General features: G+C 51.6%; 2 protein-coding genes across 4 annotated transcripts in view; one reads left to right on the top strand and one right to left on the bottom strand.

Annotated features, from left to right (window-relative positions):
* Positions 1-194: 194 nt before the first annotated feature.
* TMEM130 (transmembrane protein 130) lies at positions 195-16,025 on the bottom strand (the record flags this gene model as incomplete). 3 transcript variants are annotated; one of them, XM_079718681.1, is made up of 8 exons in its annotated part: positions 195-383; positions 850-962; positions 2,956-3,158; positions 4,346-4,430; positions 5,171-5,337; positions 8,105-8,264; positions 9,574-9,879; positions 15,941-16,025. In XM_079718681.1, the coding sequence occupies 8 exons, from the start codon at positions 16,023-16,025 to the stop codon at positions 195-197; spliced, it is 1,308 nt and encodes a 435-aa protein (XP_079574807.1). The 3 variants fall into 3 exon arrangements, with proteins under 3 accessions (XP_079574807.1, XP_079574808.1, XP_079574809.1); XM_079718682.1 differs by having other exon boundaries at positions 195-347; XM_079718683.1 differs by lacking the exon at positions 9,574-9,879 and having other exon boundaries at positions 195-347.
* Positions 16,026-23,512: 7,487 nt separating this feature from the next.
* Positions 23,513-25,121, top strand: part of TRRAP (transformation/transcription domain associated protein) — a gene marked incomplete at its 5' end in the record, with an annotated part of 109,579 nt that continues 107,970 nt past the window's right edge. Inside the window, 2 exons of the mRNA XM_079720276.1 lie at positions 23,513-23,612; positions 24,024-24,073. Of these exons, the coding sequence (XP_079576402.1) occupies positions 23,513-23,612; positions 24,024-24,073 (150 nt within the window). The remainder of the gene's footprint in view (positions 23,613-24,023; positions 24,074-25,121) is intronic.

Below are 25,121 nucleotides of genomic sequence, written 5' to 3'. Positions count from 1 at the left end.
GATGGCTAGGGGGTGTGATGGAAGGGGCTTGTGGAGGCAGCTGGACTGTAAAAATGGATGGCCGTCCAGGGTGGACAGCCCTGCACACATGAACCCCTCCTGCTGGGCAGCGTGCACCACCCTGCCCCGCCCTGCCCAAAACTCCCAGTCAGCAGTCAGTTAACGCTGAAACTGGGTCGGGGTGGGGGCGGCGCTCACACTGTGTAAGTTTTGACAGACTTGTAGAGGGGCGGCAGCAGCCCGTGGTTCTCGCGGACAACTTCCAGGTACTCGGATGGTGTCTCCAGCAAGAAGGGCCCACAGCACATCTGGCAGCAGCACCTGACCCCTGTGGGCGGCTCCGGGTTCTTGTCAGACATGGGGGAAAAGTCAAAATCAGCCACCTATGGTGAACAAAACCCCACTGGTCAATCACCCGCCCACCCACTGGGAGTCCCATTAGGTGGCCTTATGAGCTCAGCTGCCTGGCTAGGTGGCCTTGAGCTCAGCTGCCTGCTGGCAGCGTGCACAGAAACACCTTTCTGGAGCCACGCAGCGCTTCCCTGTGCCTTTGGCTTTTCTGCTCTCTGGGTCTTTGCTACTTTCGGTTGCCCTCTCCCTTACCAGCTCATGGGCACGGCCGCCAACCAAAGGGTGAGCATAGAAGGAGGTAAGTCACATTGGCAAGCAGCTAAATCAACAATCGGGCCCCATCTATGGATGCCTCTTGGGCACATTACCCCCAGCCTCAGGGCCTTGCTCTGACATCCAGACCACCTCCAGGCTCCTTGGTCTAGCCCCCCTGCCCTCTCCACGTATCCTCTCCTGTCAGGGCCCAGGACTCCAGCCCCCACCCCACCAAGCACCCACCTCCACCATGTCCTTCTGATGAGCAGCATTCCGCAGGGTCATGTACATGATGAAAGCCAGCATCATGGTGATAAGTGTGGCACACGGGAAAGCAAAGACAGCAGGCTGGATGCCTGGGAGTGAGACGGGGTAAAGTCACGAGCCTGGGTAGTTGGTGCTGAATACTAGCCTTCAGGAGGAGATGACACAGGGGAGAGAACAAAGCCCACCAGAGCTTTTTTCCTCCTTGTGTTCATGCATCCCAACTAGGCAACCCCAATAGGCAAATCCAGGATTTCACAAAAACCAAGCTGGGGTATGTGAGGGTTTTAAAGTTTTACTTGATAGTGACTTTCAAGGGGTGCAACTAAATTTCCCACCAGAGTGTGGGCTGGACTTATAGTGACTTGCTCCCAAGGAGCAGCATAAGACAGAGTGATGATGTACAACTTCTGAGCCTATGCCATGAAAGACCTAGCAGTTTCCTCCTTGGTCTCTCTTGGGTGATTTGCACTGGGGAAGGGAAGCCAAGTTGTGAGGACACCCAAACAGCCCTGAGACCTCTGGCAGCTCTGGGCTCACTCCCTTATCCTGTTACCAAGAAGCAGCATGGCAGAGCAGGAAGAGCCCAGGGGGTCTTGGGTTCGAACCCTGATTCTGACCAGTGACCTGATGGCAACACTGACCCACAAGGCTGCCACAGGAATGCAACCAGGTGAGGCAGGTGCAAGGCAGGCGATCAGCAAGTGTGGGTTCCTTCTCACTCCTCCCCCACCCTCCTCCTGGTAGAGCCACCACCATACGCCATGAGGATCTGTCTCCCAAGAAAAGGCGGCACTGATTACCTGTAGTGCTGCCTTTCTCTGCAGAATTCAGAGGGATCCCAGACACTCAGTGACCAGGAGATGTTGGGGGAGGTGGGGCCCAAGGCCACCAATGATGCCAACAGGTCACAGAGTCTGCCTGGCCCACATTATCAGCGGGGGCCAGGAGCGGAGAGTGGCATCTGCTCAGGGTCTCAGAGGGACTGGAAAGACTGGAGGGGGCAGTGACAGCATCTGATGCTCTTACAGGGCCAAACTTGGGGATGAGTGCAGCTGGCAGGGTGTCCCCTTTTGTTCTGTATGGCATGGAACCTGGCTGGGCATCTGAAAGACCATCCCTAGGGTTCTGGGATCCTACTTTCTCCTCTACATAAGAAAGTTCTTTTCTGGGGTCACAGAAGAGGCATCCCCTGCCCCCGGAAATGAAGGGTAGGACCTGATGCTGTCATCAGCCAATCCTATGGCTGTAAGCTGGTGGCAGGACCTCATGATGTGTTTGGGAAAGGGTATTCCAGGGGCGATGGTTGGGCACCCTTATGAATGAGAGAGACTGTACTGCACACTTTCTGAGCTGCTCACCCTCCCTGGGAGACTCACAACAGCCCTGTGAGTCCAGCACAGTCACCGTCGGAGATGCTTGTTTTAGTGGCAGCAACAGCGCCGAGACAGAGGTGATGGGGTGGCGGTGATAGCAGTGAAGGAGGGAGGGTTCGTGTTGGGGACAAGTGTGGCAGTGGTTAACGTCTGGAGGGACACTGACCACTGTCAGTGGTGGTGGCAACAAGAGAGCTGAAGTTGGGATGATGCTGGGGTAGCACGGTATGGATGGTGTTGGTCCAAATGGTTGGTGCAGGGGCTGGTGGCAGGGGTGTTAACAGCAGTGCTGATGGTGGTAAGGGTGGTTGCAGTGGCAGCGCCGTCTCTGGCTATTGAAGATGCTAGAAGAACTGTCTGTAGCATGTGGTGATGGTGGCAGTGGTGCTGGGCAAGTTAGCTGGCAGTAGCTGAGCTGTGTGTCGTTGCTGCTAGTGGTGCTGGTGTGGAGGGTGGTGGTGGTGGCACTGAGGGGTTCTGGTAGTGGGGGCTAGAGCAGTTGTTGATGGCACTACAGAGTTTCTCGTGCTGTGGGTGGTCAGTCGGTGGTGTTGGTTGGGGACCGTAGGGTTATTGATGATGCTAGTGTTGTTGGGACTGGTTGTTGATGGCTGTCGGTGGAGCTGGCTGGTGGCAGCACACTGGCGGTGGTGGCAGGGTTGACTGGTTTTTGCTGCCTTTGTAGGAGCAGAGGCAAAGCGTCACTTACTAGATGGCCACACCTGGATCTTGTGGTACTGATGCGTCTTGCTGATAATGTTCTCGGCCTGGATGCTGAAGCAGTAGTCCCCAGGATCCCTGAAGATGTGGGTCAGGTTGTAAGCCGTGCTGCCCACTGACACAGGGTGGCATTCCCCTTCCCCCAGCGGGAGGCACTCGGGCTTAAGACGCCAGCACACATTCAGAGGAGGGCTGCAGGGAAATGGGGGCATTTTTTAAGCAATGGCTCAGCAAGGAGTGTGAGCATAGACTAAGTCCAAGAAAGCCCAGGCAGTCATGAACTTCAGTGTCCTTTCCAGGACAGAACACCCAGCTTCCCTGGCCTCCAGGGAACACAACGGTATATAAGAGATGGCTCGGGACTCCGAGGGGGTCATTGAGGCAAACAGAGACGTGCACAGACTGCTGAAGGAGGCAGAATGAGTGCCCCAGTGACGCACTTGGCGCGCTGTGGAAGCACAGGGGACGGAGGAGTGTGTTCTTAATGAGGAAGTCAGCGAAGGCTTCCTGGAGGAGGTGGCATTTGAGTAGGCCCTAAAAGGATAAGTCAGCTTTTGACAGGTTTGAAGGGGTGAGGGCATTCCAAACTATCCACCTGCCACAGCACAGGCTCAGAATCTAGAAAATGCAGGTCCATATAAAGAATTCCAAGTGAGCATTCCTATCTCACATGACCTAGACCAGAATAAACAAGAACAAGTAGTTTCCCCCTCTGCTCTCTAAGTACTGAGCTCTTATCTCCAAAACCCGCTGAAAGCTTCAGGAGCCACCTCCAGCCCCTTGGCTTGTCTTCCTCCTTCCTTGGTTAATTTGCCCCCTCCCGGTCTAGCCTTATTTCCCCCTGACGTGTCCCCTTGGGTGACTGGGTGAGGTTGGTCTTCCCCACTAGAGTCATTGGAGGGCTGGGCCCTGGCCACTATTTTTCTGCAGCCCCGTCCATCCCAGTGGCCCCAGAGAGGGGCTCCCTTGTGGGGAGAACACACCCAGCATCTCCTCATCTCATCACTTACTACAATCTCAGCCTGATGGTGTTCTTGGCAGGAGCTGAGCCAGGTCCTACCCAAGATGGCCTGCTTTCCAGGGGGCTGGAAAGCAGGCCCAAGTCACATACGGAAGTCTTTTCACAGGAGTGGTCCCTCACCTGCCTTTGCCTTGATGCCCATGTTGCAGATAGCCCCAAAAGGCCAGTGCTCCCTCCCCTGGACCCTGAGAATGGAGCCATGCCCGTGACTCTCCCATGGCACAGTCAAGGGTGGCATCATCCCTCCGTAAGCTCCTTAACTTGGGGCCCCTCGGCAATGGAGCAAGATCAGGAGCCTCTGAGGGGAAGTGCGGGCAGGACCACAGGTCATGCGCAGTGTGCTCTGGGCTTCACTCACCTCCCCAGGAAGTTCAAGGTCACTATCATCTTCTGGAAGGTCTGAATTAGGGTAGGCCCCAAGACCTGGATGCCTCGAAGGGTTTCTGAAAGGCAGAGAAGACCTCATTATATCTGGTGGCTGACGACAGCTGTATCAGGGCTCGTGGAGTCCCGAGGCTGTGTGACCACCACCCTGTCCTCCTCTTGGCCCTCCCCAAGGGCAGGTCACAGGTCACATCCAGGGCATACCCGGGTCCTGCCTCCCTGTCAGCAGCGGGTGCTGGAGCCAGCTTAGAGTGAGGGAGCCGGAGGAAGCAAGCAGGGCCCTAGTGAGCAGGACCTGGGGCTGACTTAGGGTACCACCACCTCCCTGCATCATCTGTGCCGTGTGCAGGGTGGGGGAAGCAGCACCCCATTAGCACGACCAAGAAATCTGCTGCAGCTGCCCCAGCACCCCCTCTTGCCAAAGCCAGCTCTGGCTGTTCCCTCCCTGTGCAGCCGACTGAGGCTGTCCCAGCCCCGACAGGATGGTCCTTGATGGGAGGCAGATGTAGCCGGGAACGAGAAGTGATGGGGATGTACCAAATCACAGCAGTGTCTGGGCTCTGCCACCTGGTGGCCACCTGGCCTCCTCCATGGCCTGCAGTGTCCTCTTGGAAGCGGGGAATGACAGACCCGCTCAGAGGGCTGCCAGGGGAACAGAAGAGAGGCTTTGCATCTGAGCTCAGCCCAGTGCCCAGTTGGGGCCACTCTGATCTGCAAGTGACCCAGCCCTGGAAGGAGTGGTACCCAGGGCTCCCTGATGGGCCAAATGCTCAACCCACACCAACCCCCAGAGACTCACCCTGCAGCTTCAGCGAGGCGGAGAAGTCGCCCGTCTTCTGCAGAACGCCCTTCCCGACGTCCGGTGTTACCTGCTCCCACTCCGCCACGACCTTGACCTTCACAGTGAAGGATCCAACGATGGAATAGTTATAATAGACTGTAGCGTCTTTGGTCACCATCTGGGTGCTATAAGGTGACAGGGAGGAGATGACAGAAGTGACTCACGTGCCCTCTTAGAGTGGTTGTACAGTGACACATTCAGACCAACACCTTGCAAGCAAAAACAACATCCCAGCATCAGTCCCCAGAGCCAGCCAGGGCATGAGGTCAGCTGTACCTGGTAGAGTGGCTGCTGGTTGTCTTTGTATTTGTAAGTTACAGGTAGGAGAACTCCTGGCAACAGGTGCCTGTCACCTGCCAGGAAGTGCTCTGCACCCCGAGCCAGGAAACTGGGAAAAGCTGTGTGTTAGACAAGGACAATCTGGGGAGGGGAGAAGTATGAACTTTGGAGTTAAGACACACCTGGCTTTAAATATCAGCTCCAGATTTCCTATCTACGTAACTCTAAGCCTTACTTTTCTCATCTGAAAAACAGGAAGAGTCATACCTCCATCAGGTTACGATATAACATATTAAGTGTGTAACATCATGCTTTTTCCCTACAATTACCTGAATCACTTCAAAAGGAATTCTAGTAACAATAAAATATTTTTGTTGATTTGTTGATGCTCTTTATATTTGAAGTTTATCAAACCTTTACCTATTACATATCTTCCAGATATTTTCTCCCAGTTTAACCTTTATCCTTTGGTTTGATTTACTTCTTTCATTTCAAATTTTAAATCTGATGATGCCAAATTTAGCATTTTTTCCATTCTAGTTTCTGCCTTTTATTTACAGAAATGCCTTCCCCACTGCCAAACTATCCAATCTCAGGGGATCATCTACATTCCAATCTAGTCCTGGTTCATTATGTTTACTATTTTAAATCTATCTGGAATAGCTTTTGTTAGGGATTAGATTATTTTTCTCCCAAACAGTTAACCAGCTACCCTATATCATTTATCAAACTATCTATCCTTATTCACTGGCTGGAAATAACATTGTTATCATACACTACATGTGTATATAAACTTAGAGTTTTTTTCTGCTTTTTTCTATTCTGTTCCATTGAGCTGCCTTTTCTTGCTGAAAATTATTTGTAGCTTTCTAAATATGTTTATGTATGTATTTCTAGCCCCTTTCCCCATCACCATTCATCATCATTCTGCTTTTCTGATCATTTCTCTTTCTTCTTACAATATTGAGAAATTCTCTCATCATGTTTCAAGTCTTTTTAAGGTTCTCAGTACAATCTGTGATTTTATTCACATAAATCCTACAATTTTAGGCTAAGTTTATTCTCTCCATTTTTATAAATATTATGAAAGATTTTTTCGACTGCCATTATATGGAGAAGCTAAGAATCTTTGTTTTGTAACCAGCCACATTATTAAAACCTTTTTAGTTCTAAGATTTTTCAGTTGAGTCTTTTGTGTTTTTCAGGTAAACAGTACTGTCATCTGTGTACAATGACTTTTGTCTCCTCCTTTACATTTATATTTCATTTCTTTATCTTATTTTATTTCATTGCCTAGTCAAAAATGTTCAATTGCAATAGAAATAGTGAATAGGGAATTCCCTGGTGGTCCAGTGGTTAGGACCCTGTGCTTTCACTGCCAAGGGCCCAGGTTCAACCCCTGATCGGGGAACTAAGATCCTGCAGGCTGCAGCGCAGCCAAAGGAAAAAAAAAAGAGAAAGAAATAGTGAATATAACTTTCTTTAATGTGAAAATAAATGCCCCTAATAAATATGGAGGCTGTGCCCTGGTTTGAGACAAATATTCTTTATGTTATAAAACCATATATATACATATATATATAAACGTATATGTGTATTTGTATACGTGTATGTATATATGTATATACATTATGTGTATATGTGACGTATATGTATATATGTATGTGCACATATGTGTAAAACTGTGTATTTATACACAAAATTTAGATGAACTGTAAAATCTTTGTAATGTTTCAAAAATTATTCTTATTGGGTTTGCATTAAACTTAAAGAATAACTGGGGGGAAACGGACATCTTTACAATATTAAGACTCACCATCCCGGACTTGGTGTACATATCCATTTACTCAAATCTTTTCTACTTCTGCGGGTGGGAGAGGGATGGATTGGGAGTTTGGGATGAGCAGATGGAAACTATTATATATAGAATGGATAAACAACAAGGTCCTACTATATAGCACAGGGAACTATATTCAATATCCTGTGATAAACCATAATGGAAAAGAATATGAAAAAGAATATATATATGCACATAGCTGAATCACTTTGCTGTACAGCAGAAATTAACACAACATTGTAAATTAACTATACTTCAATGAAACAAATTAAAAAAAACAAATCTTTGCTACTTCTCAGTAGCTCTGTAGCTTTCTTCATGCAGGATCTTGCCCATTTCCAGATATGCCTGACTGGCCCCCACTTCCCGACCTGCCTCCCGCAATTGGCTTGTCTGGAGAGGAAGGTGTAAGGAGAATGAAGCTGGAACACCTGAATTCTACCATGTGAGTATAACAGCGTATGTCATTGGCTGGCCAGGTCCCTCCAGAGTCAAACAGAGAAAAATCCTACCTACCTTGACCAGCCTTAAAGGGCTGTTTTGGGCACCAATGACCCCTCTACTAGGTTGCAGGCACCTTGAAGGCAGGTCCCATGACTGGCTCACACTGGTCCCCGTGGACCCCGAGCTGGGCACAGAGCAGGTGTACAAGGCATGTTTGGAGTGAGAGAGAGTGAGCAGGTGAAGATGGGAGAGTACAGAGCACCCTGCCTGGGACGGCAGGGCCGCCAGCCATGAGCCAAGACTTTGGGGCATCAAGGGGGGTAAGGACATACCCGTCTCCGAAGTCCCAGCTGTAGAGAAACGAGGCGGTCTTGAAGAAGTTGCTGGGGTCGTGGAGGAGGAAGGCAACTTTAAGGACTGTCTTGGTGAGGTAGGAGCTGGGCCAGGGCAGGGAGGTGTTCTGGGTGACAACGAGGTTCCCCACGAGGAACTCTGGGACAGAGACCACGGGAGGGTGAGTCCACTGAAGTGGAGGAGGGCAGAGCCACGTGCCAGTTGGCAGGGCAGCCTCTCCCCCACCTGACCTCCTGGCTGTCACAGCCAGGTGGTGGCAAGAGGGGACCCTGCAGGTCACCGAACACAGAGGCGTATGCCCCCTCCGTGGACACTGGTGAAGACTCACTTCACGTGTTACATGCATAGCTCTGCTCCTGCACCCCTTTCACCAGGACCCTGAACTTTCTGGCACAAAAGATGCCCAGGACCAGAAGGAAATGCACAGGCTTTGAAAGCAACTCTTGGGAAATATTTCAAAGTATTAGATGAGCCTAGAAAAAATGAGCAGTTCTACTGACCGCAGGTCCACACCCCATGTGCTGGGCTGGGTGAGGAACACCATTCCGTGCTGCCTCCTCTAAAAAAAAAAAATTAAAAGCTGATTTTTTAAGCAGAAAGTGAGGTGTGCTCAATAAAGCTCATTTGGAATTTGCTGAAAAGTGGAATGAAAAGAAAAGAAACTGCCTATCACGCAAACACAAGCATTGTTGATGTTTTGAAGAATTGCAAAGTATACGTGTGTACATATTTAAGGTATACACATATTAAACACAGTTGATCAAATTGGTTATAGAATTTTGTTTTGATTTTTAAAATTTTACAACCATGAGTACTCCCCCAGGCTACAACAAACTCTTTGTAGAGGTCATTATTATTCATTATACAAATTATATCAGTATACTTAACCAGTCCCCTTATGGTTGCATACTTAGCTCGTTTCTATTTTCTTCTGTTATTATAAAAACTGTGATGAACATCTTCGTGCATAAACCATTACCCAAATGGAGGTTTATTTCCTGAAGATAAGTTCTTTAATAGACTGTAAACTCCAAGAAAGCAGGGATTTCTTGGAAAGAGAGAGAAGGGAGGGGAGGGAGGGAGGGAGGAAGGAAGGGAGGAGGAGGGGGAGAGAGAGAGAGAAAGAAAGAAGGAGAGAGGGAGAGAGAGGGAGAGAGAATGAGAAAGAAGAGGCCAAAGACTAAAATAATTTTTAACCATTGATACATATGTATCAGCTGCTCTCCAAAGGGTTGTATTAATTTACACCCGAGTAGCAATATGTACTTTAAGTGTCCATTTCAGCACAACCCTGCCAGCAGTGCATATTACCATTTTCTGATCCTTTGTTAACTGACAGCAGCGAAGGAACCATGGGTCTAATCTGCATTTATGTGATTACCAGCCAGGCTGGATGTTTTCTCTGCACCAAGAGTCTGAAGACAAATCAAGTAGGAAAGGTCCTCACCTGTAATGGGGAGGACGAGGAGGCTCCTGGCCACAGGCTGGCACATTCCGCAGTCAGCGGCGGTGACCCAGACGGAGACCGGGAAGTCCCCGGGCACGTTCCCCACGATGCGGATGGTGGAGCTGAAAGCCTCATCTGTCTTCCCCGTGAGCAGCAATGGGGTGTGAATCCAGCGGAAGCGGTAAAGGCGGGTGCTGGCGGGCAGGACCAGGCTGCCATTGTCATCGGCCACCAGGCTGGCCGTGATGGTCACCTCTGCCCCCGTGGTGGCAGGGCCATCGGAGGTGAGGTGAAGTTCATACACGCCTAGGAACCCAGAAACAAAGGCCACGTTTCACGAAGGGGCGTGGCCAGGAAACCCACCGCCACCCTCTGGGCCGGCTTCTGTGAGTCTCTTTTACTGGTGGAGAAATTGGGGCCCAGGCAGGTCAAGTGACCCGCCCAAGGGTCATACGATTAGTTCATTGCCCAGCTGGGATTCAAACCCAGGCCCAACTGACTCCAAATCCCACGTCCTTTCCCGTGTCTCCAGTTTGTTTTATTTTTTCATGCCAGCCAAGCAGGGCCTTACAGAGCACGTGTATGCTGACCTGGCCTGGCTTCTTAGCTGTGAAAATGACGGCCAGTGCACGTCACAGGAGGAGCCGCGCAGCTGATGCCAAGAAACGCCCCCCATCGCCCACTCTTTTGGACTAACCTTTACATGTGAAACAAAATTCCAGCTGGAAACACAAAGCTGAGTCTAGACCCTATTAAGGCCTAATACCTTGATGGTGGTAGGCCAGCCTTGGGAGGAAGGGCCACTGTGATCCAAGCCAAGCTCCCTTCTCTTTGGTCTCAGTTTGTAAATCTGTAAAGTGAGAGCTTCTAGATCTGAGCTGTCCAATATGGTAGCCACTAGCCACGTGTGGCTCCTTAAGCGTCAATTAAAGTGAAACAAACTTGAAACCCACTTTCTTGGTTGCACTGGCGCATTTCTAGGGCCAGCCACGTGTAGCCAAGGGTCACCATAGTGGACACTGTGGATACAGATCTTGATTATCACAGAAAGTTCCACTGGACTACACTGCTCTAGGGAACCTCCAGGATTCCTGCAGGGGCCAGCGCTGGAGCTTTGTGATTCCAGCTGGGTCAACTCCTTGGGGAACTTGAACTGAAATACTGGGGATGCAGCTCTTACAGGGAACCCAGAAATTAGTTTTCTAGGTTGCAAAGCGGAGAATAGGGCCTGGAGCACATGGAATGGAGACCAAGTAAGAGGCCTTTTAAATAACACTCCCCATCTGACCAATACATTGAAGGTAAGACTAATCGTAATCTGAAAATAGACAAAGGTATAAAATTAAAAAAAATTTTTTTAATAATTAGTAACAACCACTTACTATATTGGGTCATTTCCTACTATTCTTTTAAATGATGCTTACTCTGAGATTATATATTCCATTGCTGTTGCTGTTTTTTCAATTCTGTATCATAGGCATTTTCCTAAGTCATTATTCTTCACCTGCTTTAGATAGCTGCAGATTTTATCATACTCACAAGGTAAGATTTGAAAAATCAGATTTGTTTCCATCGTAAAAGTAACACATATGCATAAAGAATATTAGAAGTGTCCTATTACCCTACCCCCCAAAGACAACAGCTGCTATCATATTGCTGTCCTCCAGCTCTTTTTCATGCACGGAAGTTTTAAATTTAGTCAGAATCAGCCTCTGCGCACAATTTTGAATTACTTTATTTCTACCTGACAACACATCAAAAGGATGTCTGCAGTGGCACTAATGTGAACTTCAGTATTTGCATGATAATCCCTCAAGCAGGTATATCTTTTTTTTTTTTTTTTTTTTTTGCGGTACTCGGGCCTCTCACTGTTGTGGCCTCTCCCGTTCCAGAGCACAGGCTCCGGACGCGCAGGCTCAGCAGCCATGGCTCACGGGCCCAGCCGCTCCGTGGCATGTGGGATCTTCCCGGACCGGGGAACGAACCCGTGTCCCCTGCATTGGCAGGCAGATTCTTTTTTTTTTTTTTTTTTTTTTTTTTGTGGTACGTGGGCCTCTCACTGTTGTGGCCTCTCCTGTTGTGGAGCACAGGCTCCAGACGCGCAGGCTCAGTGGCCATGGCTCACGGACCCAGCCGCTCCGTGGCATGTGGGATCTTCCTGGACCGGGGCACGAACCCGTGTCCCCTGCATCGGCAGGCAGACTCTCAACCACTGCGCCACCAGGGAAGCCCAAGCAGGTATATCTTTTTTTTTTTTTTTTTTTTTTTTTTTGTGGTATGCGGGCCTCTCACTGTTGTGGCCTCTCCCGTTGCGGGGCACAGGCTCCGGATGCCCAGGCTCAGCGGCCATGGCTCACGGGCCCAGCCGCTCCGCGGCATGTGGTATCCTCCCGGACTGGGGCACGAACCTGTGTCCCCTGCATCGGCAGGCGGACTCTCAACCACCGCGCCACCAGGGAAGCCCCCAAGCAGGTATATCTTAATTCCCAGAACCCTTCACTCTTGTCAATAGCACTACTGCACGTCTTAGTAACTATTTTCCTGTGATTTGTAATTTTCTTTTTCAGGTGAGACTTCTGAAGGGCCTGAGGTTAGAGAATGTCTAACAGTGCACACCTGGGCAGAAGAGGTGATGCAGAAGGAAGGGAGAAGGGCCCACAAGCCCCCCTCTGCTCATTTTACTCCCTCCCACCCCCACTTCCCGGCAACATACACCCCCTCCCTTGGCTTCCAGTACCTCCTAAATGCTGATGGAACCCAGTAACACAGACTTCATTTCTAATGAGCAATAATACAATGGCTACTAACCACATGGAATTAAATTTAAATTAATCGAAGTTAATCATTTCAATGTATAATACTAAAATTCCAGCCCCTCCATTGCACTAGAGCCACATTTCAAGTGCTATCTCCCGGAGAGCTATCTCACGGATAGCACAGATATAGATCATTTCCTTCATCATCTAAAATTCTGTTGGCCAGTGGTGCTCTAGACCTCCTGGATTTCTCCCCTCCCAAACCTACCATTCTCTTCACCTATCATTCTCTGTCGGGTCAGAGGACCAGCTGTCCCAAGAGTCAATCCCCAGGCCTCTGCCACTCTAATTCTCCCTCTCCATTTCTACCAGCATTGCTTAAGGTAGCATTCAGTCCCATCCGGATGGATTACCGATACATCCTGAACGTGACCCTTGGCCTCCAGTCGTGCCTTACTTTCAGCCACCCCGACAAGCAGCTTCCTGCACAGTTAGTCTGATCATGGGCCAGCCTCGGGGTGGAGGGAGACCACATTCACATCTTAGCACATCCATGCTGTAGCTTTAACCCTTTAACACCTGCAGTTCCCCCCACCCCATGCTCTGTCCTTCCTAGCCTCAGGGCCTTTGCACACACTGTCCTCACTGCTCTTCTTCACCTATCTGTCTGTGGATATAACCTCTTCCAGGAAGCCCTCCCTGACACACACCCCCCACCCTGCCTCCTCGGCACTCTCCCAACAGCCTGAGCACACAGTTGTCACAACCCTGGGTTGGGATAAAGGTTTCCTCATCTCCCCCACTGCACTGCAAGCTCCTTGAGGGCAGGGCAGGGGTCATCCCCATCTCCCCCAAGCCTAGCCAGGTGCTTGGCACATAGTAGGGGTTCAACACTGTGCTGTGGAGAGGCACCTGGAGAGAAGGGTGTGGCAGAGGGACCAGACCACATGGCACTGCCCCAGGAAACTCTTCACCCAAGTGCTATGGACTGAGTCCCAACCCACAGCTGCTGGGGGGACCCAGAAGTACAGGATGTGCTCCCTGCTCTTAGGGGGCTCATGAGAGACCTGCTGGACTCAGCAAAACTGGGAGGTGAGCGAGTGTGTCCTCAACTGCACCCCATTTGCCTTGCGGCGATGTTGCCCGCCCCCACTGGGGACTCTGGCTCCAGCCTTTCCGCTCACCCACGTTACACGTTCCTTGTTCTGAAGCCCTTTCCTTGGGGCCATATTTTGGATTATAAAGTCATTTGGGCTAGCATTGCAAAAGGGACCTGCGGCACCTTAATCCCAAAGAGAGAATTCCAGACACAGAAGTTTCTCCAAGAAAACACAGTGTGTATTTTACACTGAAGGACCCAAATCCCCAGAGGTCCCCAGAGGTCCCCAGGGACTAATGCTACTGCCTGGGACCACACAGCAATCTGCATTGCCCTAGGCTGAGTCCCTCTGGCTGGGAGGCAGCCTTTGGCTGGGCTGCTGCAGAAAGGTGCTTAGAGGAGAGGCCATCTCCTCCCTTCCCTCTCTTGCTCCTGCCCACACCCCCCAGGAGAAGAGCGTGGGCCACAGTGAGGCTGGCAGGTGGCAGGGACATTCAGCTGCATGCTAATGGCCACCCAGCGTCTGCAGCAAGACAGGCGCATGTCAGCACGACGCAGATCCGTTGCCAGGGGAACAGAATCAGGAGGGCAGCCAGCTCAGCCAGGAGGCGGGATGGGGTGGGGGTGGGGAGGGGCTGTGGCTACAGCCAACGTTGCAGCAGACACTGGCCCAGCTCCTGGGAGCGCCCCCCATTCCCGACCTGTCCACGCACCAGAGGCTCCAAGGGCACTTTTCTCAGGCTTGTTTTTAAAAAGCAGGTATTTCACAGCCCCCGGGTGATGCTGCCCCTCGTCCTCAGGGCCTAGAAAGCGTCCAGAACATCCAGGCTGAAATGGACCGGGAAGGATTTGCCACCTGTGGCTGAAGGAACCAAGCCCAGGTTTGGTTACCTACCCATGCAAATCCACCTTTCCAAGTTTGGGAGCCCAGATGACATGGCCTTGGAGTACAGAGCAGCCCAGTCAGGGGCTTAGGGGCGTCACAGGTGCCCCAGTGACCACACAGGTGCCCCAGTGACCCAGAGCTGAAAGGGCCAAAGCAAAAAGTGAAGTGACAGCAGCCACAGAGTTTGACCCGTGGAAGAACGCCCACCAGCAGGCTCCCTGGGCTTCCACCTGGAGCATGCACATTCTCCCTGACCACACAGCCTGTAGGGCCCCAGAACAGTCTAGAAAAGGGCTACATCAGCCTTTTCTCACTGCACATGTACACAGACAAAAACACTTCCCAAGGTACCTCTGAAGTCTGGACAATGCAACCTGGAATGAATGAACGGTCCAGGACACGGACTTCTGACTTCAACCCCTGGTGTAGGAAGCATGTCGTGCAGGCTGACCCAGACCCAGGAAGGGCGGAAAGGGCTTCTGAATCTTTTTCTCCTCTGAGTTTTCCCCAACCCCATTCCCAGCTATTTGGACTGTATCATGGGTGCAATAGGCCAGGCTGGGAACCACACATGACTTCCAAAGAACTAACCCTCCCCACCTTTTTTTTTTGTGGCAATTTAGGCCACGTTGATAATTTCTGGACACATGTAAACCTAATGGACAAGAGACCCCATTTCCAGGGGCAAGCAGATGCTCCTGACCAAGCCAATTCCCACAAAATTCCCTTAATGCATCCTTAAGATGCAGGTTTTTAATTTTACCTTGTGGCTTTTATTTCACAAGTTTGCATTAGATCTCTTCTTCTGTCTACCATTCTTTTAAGGTGGGGGGGGTAATGAAAATATTGGATAATATTTAACACCCACCCAATAGCTGCCCACGTCCCAACTGTCCCCTTAAAACTCTCCACCCTGGGTCCTTTTTTGTCGCCAAAATGGGGCAGAAAAGTGGGTGTTGGCCTTCGGGCGGTGAGGAGGTGGGGATGTTAGAAGCACGACCCGGGAGACACCGGGTAGGACCCAGCGGAACCAGCTCCGGGTCCATTTTGGAAATCATTCCCAGAGAGGAAATGGCAGACCGGCCTCCTGGGCGCTAAAATCGCATACTCCCCGAAGTCAACACAAGCAGGGTAGAAAGCCTCTCTGGATAAGGCCACATTTTAAGGCAAAAACGCTGCTCCGCGGGCAACCTGGCCGCGCTCCCTGGGGGCTGTGGCGAGACGACGACCCCGAGCATTCCCAGACTCCCCTCAGCGTCCTCCCCCATCTCCGGCGGCTGCGAGGTTTCCAAACATCGGGATGGATGCGCCAGCCACCGCGCGGTCCCTAGGGCAAGGCCGATCTGGAGGTGGCAGCAGAAACGAGGGCTCGGGAAGCCCCCTCAAGTACCGGTGACTTCAGGGGAGAGGGGAGAAGGGACAGAGGAGAGGGCTGCGCGGCGCCCGGCAGGCCGTACTCCCCTCCGCAGCTCGCGGCCTCCGGGTAGGAGGGAGGTGCGCGCAGGGCGCACGGCGCCACCTCCGCAGCCCCGGCTCCCGGCGAGGCCGCCCGCCCGGGACCGCCCCGAGGCCCCAGGCGAGCTGCGGCTCGGGGAGGGCGAGCGGCCGGCTCGCACAGCGCCTTACCTGCAGCCACCCTAGCCGGGGCCAAGGGTAGGAGGCAGGCCAGCCAGAGGATGCGGCCGAGGTGCGGCCAGAGGGCCGGGGCCATGGTGGCGCTGGGAGCGGCTGGAGCGTGGAGGGCACGCGGCTCGATTCAGCTGCGGCGGCTGCAGTTCGTAGGTCGCGCGGCACGGGCTGTGCGGGGAGGTGCGGGCGCGGCGCCGGCTCGTCCTCGCCTCGGATCGCTGTGTCTCTGCGCGCCGCCGCCGGCCACAGCCCGTCGCGCCGACCCCGACCCACGTCAGCCGCGCCGCGCCCCCTCCCCGCACCCTCCCTCACTCCGCCGCACGCCGCCTCTCCCCACGATCCTCCACTCTCCCCACGATCCTCCACTCTCCCCACGATCCTCCCCTCTCCTCCCCGGTCTCCGCTTCTCCAATCTGCTCCCCCTCCCTCCCTCCCCTCGCCGCGCCCCTCCTCTCCCCTCGACCCCTCCATTCCCCTCCCCTCCCCGGTCCCCGTTCGTCCAGTCTGCGCCCCCTCCCCTCCCTGCGTCTGTGCCCGCGTCCGCCGGCCCTGATTCAGCGTCCCTAGAGGAGCGCGCGCCGCTGTGAAGCCCAGAGCAGGCCCCTTTGGGCTCTTTCTCCAGGTGGCTTCTCCCCTCATGACGCGCACGGCTTGGAGATGCGTCTCTTCATTCAAGAAAAGTGTAGCACCTACTGTGTGCAAGGCGCTGGGCAGTGGGCCTAGGAACGTCTTGTGTCCCTCCAGAGAGAAGGGCTTGGGTGCAGGGCCCAGGTGCAGGCGCTGGGACTGATGCCATTCCTCAGTTTACCCTCTCTGCACCTGCTGTAAAATGGGGCTTGTGCTCATACCTGGGCCCACAGCGACAACGCTGTCACTGAGGGCCTTGGGACACTCAGACAACCAAGATAAGGAGTGACCAGGCTGCTCCTTGGACACTCCCTGGCCTAAGCAGGCGCTTCCATCTGCCATAACGGAACAGAGCATGTCTTTTCTCCTAGAAGGTGGCCAGCCTGGCTGACCTTAAAGACTGGACACCGGCAGCCTGGATCCTGGTCCCAGCTCTGCCTCTACTTTATCCTTGGCAAGGGAGCCCACCCAGAGGGGGTGTTGAATGGCTCGTCTCGCCTGGCCGGCACTGATGGGACCCAATTGCAGGACGGGCTGCATGGGAGTGAAGGAACTTCTGGGACTGCTGTGGGGTCCCCTGAGAACGGGCCCCACTGGCCCCATTGCCATCTCACTGTGATGGAGGGGGGAACAGATTTGAGTGAGTCCCCTTAGGAAAGTTAAAAGTGCTAGCCACTCCCTGGTGGCATCAGTCACCATTGTGGGGACAAATACCAGGCCTAGGAACCAGGAGACTTTGGATTCTGAGAGTTATGTGACCTTGAGAAAGTCACATAACTCTCCTGATGCCTCAGTTCACTTTTCTTTAAAATAATAATAATGCCCCATGAGACTGTGGTAAGGATAAAATGACTTGACACATAGAACAGTGCTTGGACATAGTAAGTACTCAATCAGTGTTGGCTGTCGTCGTTAGAATTGCTTAAGGACTTGGGAGAGTTTCACTTGTCCATCAGGAATTGAGAAGAAAATTGTGCTTGAGAAGAAAATAGTATATTAAGATTATAAATTGAGTTTCAAATATTTGACTATTTCACATTATTCAAAGGTCTGGTTGTTAGTGGTTTTTGTAATGTACTAAATGCATAAATAGAATAATAACATTTATTACGTTTTTTTATGTGTAACATTATTACATTGAATAACTATACGATAGCCATAGATGGTCACATCTATGTCACAGAAGCCACCTGCAAGGCCACCCTGAAGCTGATGTTGATGTGTCCGTTCTTTGTCTAATTCCCCACAGGTATCACCTCCCCCAGAAACCTTTCTTCTTCTGGGCTCTCACAGCACCTGTCTTGATGTAAATTCTTGTCATTGAAAATCTTTCTAAAGCAGGTTAGTCGGTCTGTTGGCCCTAGCAAAATGGTATAGTTGATTTCCCTTTGGTAACAGAAGGGCAGCAGCCCTAGTGTTAATATTCCTACCACAAATCCTCATTATCTTGCATTGGAAAGGTAACTGTGGGAAGTGGGGGCCACTGAGCTGATAACAATCACCCCCGATCAGCTCTGGAGAGGCTTTGGGGGTTAAATTCTATGGTAGTTTGAAGTAGGCAAAAGGGAGTTCAGGGTTATCTCTTTGTTGAATTTACCATGGCTCCAGGCCTAGATCTCAGCTTTACCAGATTTTCTGCTGGAATTTTTCGACCACAGGACACCCAGTCACCCTGTTGAAACCCACAAGAGACCTAGGGAGGATTTGTTAATTCATCACGGGGGAAAGGTTCTTCATAGGGGTGGAGCCCTTAGGGCCAGCCTCCAAGAAGCCCAACAGGTGAGGCAAAGGTAAGCAGGGACTCCAGCCCACCAGGGGACAGGGGAGGGAGGATGGCCTCTTGGCTCTCAGAAGGTCAGACTGAAGCCTCATGCCCTGAACCACTCCATGCAGAGACCACTTGTGCAGACTGCTAGTGCCCACCAGAGTGAATATTTTGAGGCTCCCTGTATTCTTTTTAGTGTTCCAGCTGTTTCTATCCTATGGGTTCATACAGTATTCTTCCAAACAGGGTACAAATTTATACATTTGTTTATGGGCCGAATTGTGTCCCTTGAGAAATCCATATGTTAAGGCATAATCCCCAAAGTGACTGTATTTGGAGACAGCACCTCTAAAGGGGTAATTAAGGCCAAATGAGGTCATAAGGGTGGGGCCCAAATCCAATAGGACTTATGTCCTTATAAGAAGAGGAACAGACACCAGAGATCTCTCTCTTGAGAGAGCACAGGGAGGTCATGTGAGCACATAGTGACATGATGCCACCTATAAGCCAAGAGAAGAGGCCTCAGAATGAAACCTACCTTGGTGGCACCTTGATCTTGAACTTCCCAGTCTCCAGAACTATGAGAAATAAATTTCTGTTGGGTAAGCCACCCAGGCTGTGGTACTTTATAATGGCAGCTTGAGCAGACTAAGAAAACACCCAATGGGCAAAAGGAATACATTGGTAAAGAAAGACAGAGGGACTGCCCTGGTGGTCCAGTGGTTAAGACTCTGCATTCCCAATGCAGGGGGCCCGGGTTCAATCCCTGGTCAGGGAACTAGATCCTGCATGCTGCAACTAAAGATCCCACACGCAGCAACGAAGATACAACGTGCTGCAACTAAGACCCGGCACAGCCAAATAAATAAATATAAAAAAAAAAGAAAAGAAAAGGAGCTTTCTGTCTAGGAGGGAAAAAGATGATGAATGAGTAAATATAATTTCAGATTCTAAGGAAAATTCCAGTATTATGAGAGCTAGTGGGGGGTTCAGCGGCAGGCAATGTTTTTCTTATATTGGGCCTTAAAAAGGCCTCTCTGAGGAGGTGACATTTGAGCTCATCAAGGATGACAAGGAGCCAGCTTTGTGCCTCTCAGGGAAGAACATTCCAGACAGGAGAATTAGCTACAAAGGTCCTAGGTGGGCAGAAGGCACAGCAAGGCCATTGTGGCTGGAACATGAAAAATGAGGTTGGGAGGTGCACAGGCCCAGGGATTGAGGATAAGCTGAAAAGTCTTTGGAGGGTTTTAAGCAGAGGAGGTGCATGATCTCATTTATCTGATAGAGATGAAGTTGACATTGTCCCCAACATCTAATTCAGGAGATAGACAAGAAAACAGGCAAAAATCATAGCAGTGTGATGGGTACTTTCGTAGAAGCTAAGGCCATGGGAAAGCATATGAATTTCACCAATGTTAACCTCCCCGCCCCGCCCCCAACTGTAGGTCTTTATCACATGCAATTAAACGGAAACTTATCAAAGGATTTGTGTACTGCTGCTTTTTTTCTCGACCCCCCCCCCCCAACAATATTAAATAACCTCGGATGGCACATTGGTTCCAGCCCTTAGATTTTTCAACTTTACACAATTTTGGACTTCCTAAATTTTGGGGTTGGCGGTGGTAGGAGTGAAGAGGATTTTGCTTGCAGGTGGGCAGCTTCTTCCATGGGGGAAGGAGTGTTCTGACCCACTATATTTCTCCTGCGGCAGAAATAACTGGTACTATATATATATCCACTTACAATCTCAGCGCTTCAGCTGAGGCTTGTTCTTGAGTGGCAACATTAAACAAAAGCAAGGAGCATGTCCCTGAACGTATCTTGTAGGAATTGCAAGCTCTATTTATTACCAGGTGTGAAATATATCTGTCTGAGAGGGGAAAACAAAGATTCTGGTGAGTTAGTGATGATGGGGTGGCGTGGGGCGGTGCGGGGCGAGCAGGGGAGAAGTACTGTCAGGAAGAGGCAGGAGGTGGAGCCAGTCCTGGAGGGGCTGGAGGTAGGTCAGGTTATCACTTTCATGCTCTGTCCATTTACCATGATCACCACGTGTTTCCAGGAACAGCTCATCATTCAACCAGTCTCATAGATGGAGTCTGCAGGTGAGGCCTGACAGTACTTTTCTCTTCCAGGGCCTCCTGGTCCAGCCATCACCTCATTTGGGCATCCGGGCCCCACTTTCCCCTCCCTCTCATCATTGCTCCGACCCAAGGCATCTGCCCCGTCGCGTAGCAGCTGAAAAGTGGTCCACTGCGGTCTAGCCTCGGAGTGATGCAGCTGCAACAAATGACTGGCCGGCCTCTTCCAGGCAGAACACCTGGGCTCTCCTTTGCTTACAGGGTCTCTGTCTGTCTGCAGCCTTCGCCTTCCCAAAGACCCTCCCTTACCTCCTCCCCCTCCCCGGGCTAAGAAGGACCCCAGGGCTCAAGCTGAGGAGAAAACCCCGCCCAGCATGCCACGTTCAGTTCAGGGGTGGCCTCTTCCCGGGCCCGTCCGCCGTCTGCTAAGGAAGCCCCGCGGGTGCCCACCGCCCCTCAGCAGCCCCGAAGCGTCCCTCCCCAGCCTCCTGGCTTCTGCGAGGATACTTAGGGCAGAAAGAGCCGAACCAAAGACGCTTGTCACTGCCTGCCCCTCCCTCCCGGCCTGCGGCCCCGCCCACGCAGACAGAGGTTTAAAGGGCCGGGCAGGCGCACCCGCCGCCCGCCCAGGCCGCCCGCCCAGGCCGCCCGCCCAGGCCGCCCGCCCAGGCCGCCCGCCCAGGCCGCCCGCCCAGGCCGCCCGCCCAGGCCGCCCGCCCAGGCCGCCCGCCCAGGCCGCACCCACTTGGAGGCGGTGCGCCGGGGCCTATTCCTCCGGCGGCGGGCGCGGCCGCTTTAAGCGGGGGCGGGACTGCGTGCTGCGGCGCGACAGCGGCGGCGGCTGAGAGGGCTTAGGTGGGGTCGCGGGCCGGGGCTGCAGGAAGCCGGCCGCCGATGTCGGTGTAAGTGTGGGCAGGCGCGGGACGGCGGCGGGACGGCGGCGGAACGGCCCCGGGAGGCGCGCGCGGCGGCCCCAACTGGTGCAGCGGGGCCCGGGCGTGGGGAGGCCTCTGCGGCGCCGCGGTCCGCGGAGCGATGGAGGGAGGCGCATAGCGATGGAGAGAGGATCCGGGCAACCCGGGGTCCCTCCGCCCCTCCATCGGGGCCCAGTCCGGGTGGCGGGGGCCGGCGGCGGCCCTCAAACCGCCGCCGATGCTGCCTGGGCTGGCCGGGGAGCTCCGGGAGGCGGAAGGCTAGTGGCGCGGGAATTGGCCCTCGGCGCCCGCCGTAGCCCGGCCCAGGAGGCGGGCGCTGGGTGTCCGGAGAGGGTGACAAAAGGAGGGAAGCCGAGGGCTGTTTGAGGCCGGGGAGATAGAGCGTGGGGTTGGGGCCCCGTCCCCGCGGAGGCTCCTCCTGTTGCCCGGGCCCCTCTCGGCCTCCACGCAGGCACCTGGCTCGCCTGGCCCGGCGCGCAGAGCGAAGGTAGCGGCGTCGACAGCGCCCCCTTTGGCCCGGCGGCGCCGCCTCAGGCCTGGCGCGGCGGGGCGGCGCGGCGGCGCAGTTTGCCGGGAGCGGGCGGGGCACCGGCTCCGGCCTCCACAACCTGGGCCGGGACGCGGGGGCGGGACCGAAGCCAGGCCCGGGCCCTTGGCCTCTGGGGTCTTGGAGCTGCTCTCCAGCTTGGAGGCGGGATGGGACGTCTTCCCTCGGGGCCCCCAGCCCCCCCGGCCCAGCGGAGAGCGGAGCCTGGCCTCTCGGGGTCTCGGAAAATGGGGGGTTGACGCCTTCGGTGAAGAAGTGGATCCAAGCCTTTAAAAAGTTTGGGCACGACCCACCCGAAGTTTCTTAAGTAGGGAGTGGCCGTGACCCTGAGTCTTGGGTCTCGGGGATGGGAGGTGAAGAGGAAGCAGAAGTCGGGTCATCCAGCGGGGCTGACAGAATCCCTTCGGTTGGTTTCGTTAGTGACTTTTCCTGCCCCCGGAGCCGGCGGGCTGCGCGGGAACAGCGGCAGGCACCCTCTCTGCTTTTGGTGTCTCGAGAGGGCGGGCGGAAGAGGATCTGTGGCGTCAGGGTGTCCCCATCGCTTGGGGCAGGAGTGTGAGCTGCAAGGGAGCGTATCTGGTAGGCAGGGCCGTTGAAAGGCCTGCAGAAGAGTTAATGGTGTGTTTGTTGAGAGAAGAAAATCAAGTCATGAAACTGCTCCTTAATGTAGAGTGAAATGTGACTGTTACATTCGCGGGGACGATGGGTAAGAGCAATTTCACTAGGTTCTCTTAAGAGGGCTCTTAAAAATAGAGACCAAGTCTCCTGTTTTTCAGCCTGGAGCTGCAGTTCTCAAAGTGTGATGATCATCCACACCTGTTTCCAACTCACTAAGGTGCTTTTTGAAGCATTTAGCTCTTGTATGTCAGATGCAAGCAAAATTTACAGCTTCCTGGACGCCTCCCTGAACCGAGGTCTCTGGGTGGTGCTTGGGAGTCCACCTTTGGCACCTGATGATTTTAGTGCACAGTGAAGTTTGAGAACCCATCACCTAATGCACAGGTGGTCCAACTACAGTCAGCAGACCAAATCCAGCCTGGTGGCTGTTTTTATACAGCACGAAAACTAAGAATGGTTTTTACATTTTTTTAACGGTTGGGGGAAAAAAATCAAAAGAGGAATAATGTTTCATGATACAACTCAAGTGAAATTCAAATTTCAGTGTCTGTAAATAAAGATTTATGGATTACAGCCATGGTCGTTCTCTTACAAGTTGTCTGTGGCTATTTTGTGCCTCCAGCAGAGCTCAGGAGTTGGGACAGACCACAGAGCCTGAAATATTTACTCTCTGGCTCTTTACAGAGAGTTTGCTGGCCCTAGCCTAGGAAAAGATGGACATACCATAGGAAAGAAAAGCATCTGTATAAAAATCATGTTTAGAAATTAATAGTATGGACTTAAGTAACTTTTATTTTCAAAAAAGCAGAGGGAGTAGTGTTGTTTTCTGAATTAATGGAAGACTATTTAGATTAACACAGGCATTTAGGTAAGATTTTCCTAGCGATCATGAGCCTGTGCCCTCAGTAAGTTGGCTAATCATATGCTTCTTTTTGTAGGCTGGGCAAACTCATGGTTATAATACTTTTCTCTTGAGAAACAAACTAGCCCAAAAGAAAAATGGCGTTTGTTGCAACACAAGGGGCCACGGTGGTTGACCAAACCACTCTGATGAAAAAATACCTTCAGTTTGTGGCAGCTCTCACGGATGTAAATACACGTGAGTTGATGCTTTTCGTCATTAAGAAATGTGTCGATGTGACTCCTTCATCTCAGTTCAAATGATGTGCACATTGAGATAAGTAGTAACATTAACTTTTATCTTAATTTCCCCTTTCTCTACCTCGTGGAGAAGCAAAGTGATGAGCATTTCTGGCTGGAGCCCCAAAGAGGCACGCGTGTGGGTGCGCGTATGTGTGTATCTGTGTCCTTGTCTGTGCATGCACATGTATGTTTGGGAGTACGAGTGAGTGTGACTGGTTGTAGGGAACTAGTTATGTGCCTGCTTTTAGACCATGACAGTCAAACTGATAAGATCTGATTGCTTCTCTTAAATTATTAAATCCAGTAATTTTAGGAACATCCTTAACATAATTTCAAGTAATCTGATGGTTTGTTTTGCCGTTTACAGCTGATGAAACAAAGTTAAAAATGATGCAAGAAGTTAGTGAAAATTTTGAGGTATGAGCTTTATATTTTATATTATATTTTATAAAGCTTTAAATTTTGAGGTATGAGCTTTTCATTTTGAGATAAGTATTCACATGTGCTCTCCTACAGCGTCCCTGTCAGTCTTTTTACTAGTAACTTAAAAATTATCTTTGTTAATGTAATTTGTTGTATTTCAAAATTGAAATTTGTAGTGTTGTCCAGCTTCTTCACACTAGTGATAGTGACTCCCGAACAGTGTTGAGGAATATTGCTTTTGTTTTGGTTATTTGACCTTTTTTTCTTTTCTTTTCTTTTCTTTTTTAATTAATTTATTTTAATTTATTTATTTGTGGCTGCGTTGGGTCTTCATTGCTGCATGCGGGCTTTCTCTAGTTGTGGCGAGCAGGGGCTACTCTTTATTGCGGTGTGCAGGCTTCTTGTTGCGGTGGCTTCTCTTGTTGCGGAGCACGGGCTCTAGGTGCACGGGCTTCAGTAGTTGTGGCTCGTGGCCTCTAGAGCGCAGGCTCAGTAGTTGTGACGCATGGGCTTAGCTGCTCTGCAACATGTGGGATCTCCCCTGACCAGGGCTCGAACCCATGTCCCCTGCATTGGCAGGTGGATCCTTAACCACTGCGCCACCAGGGAATCCCCTTGACCTTTTTTTCATTTTCAACTATGGTAGCCCTTTTAGGCGTATGCTTTCAGGATACACTCAAACTTTTGTTGTGGATTTGTTATGTTAGGTAATGGATGGTATGGGAATGAGAGCTGGCTGGCAGTTTTGGCTCTCCTGGTTACAACTTCTGCAACTTTGATCAAACAGTTTCTCTCTTCTGGCTCTTACATTCTACAATTTTATACTGACCCATAGGTCCCTCAGATTCTGTTCATTTTTCTTCAGTCTTTTTTCTCTTTGTTCTCTTATCTGCCTTCAGATTCACTATTTTTCTGTCATCTCCGTGTCTGCTGGGATGTTATTTTTAAATTTCAGTTTATTTGTATTTTTGTTTTAAAATTCTGGTTATTGTACTTTCAGTTCTAGAATTTCCATTTGGTTCTGCTTTAGATGTAACTTCTC

Source organism: Hyperoodon ampullatus (assembly GCF_949752795.1).
Source record: "Hyperoodon ampullatus genome assembly, chromosome: 14".
NCBI lineage: Eukaryota > Metazoa > Chordata > Mammalia > Artiodactyla > Ziphiidae > Hyperoodon > Hyperoodon ampullatus.
The sequence above is the reverse complement of the archived record's forward strand: the minus strand, read 5'-3'. Positions and strand labels throughout refer to the sequence as shown.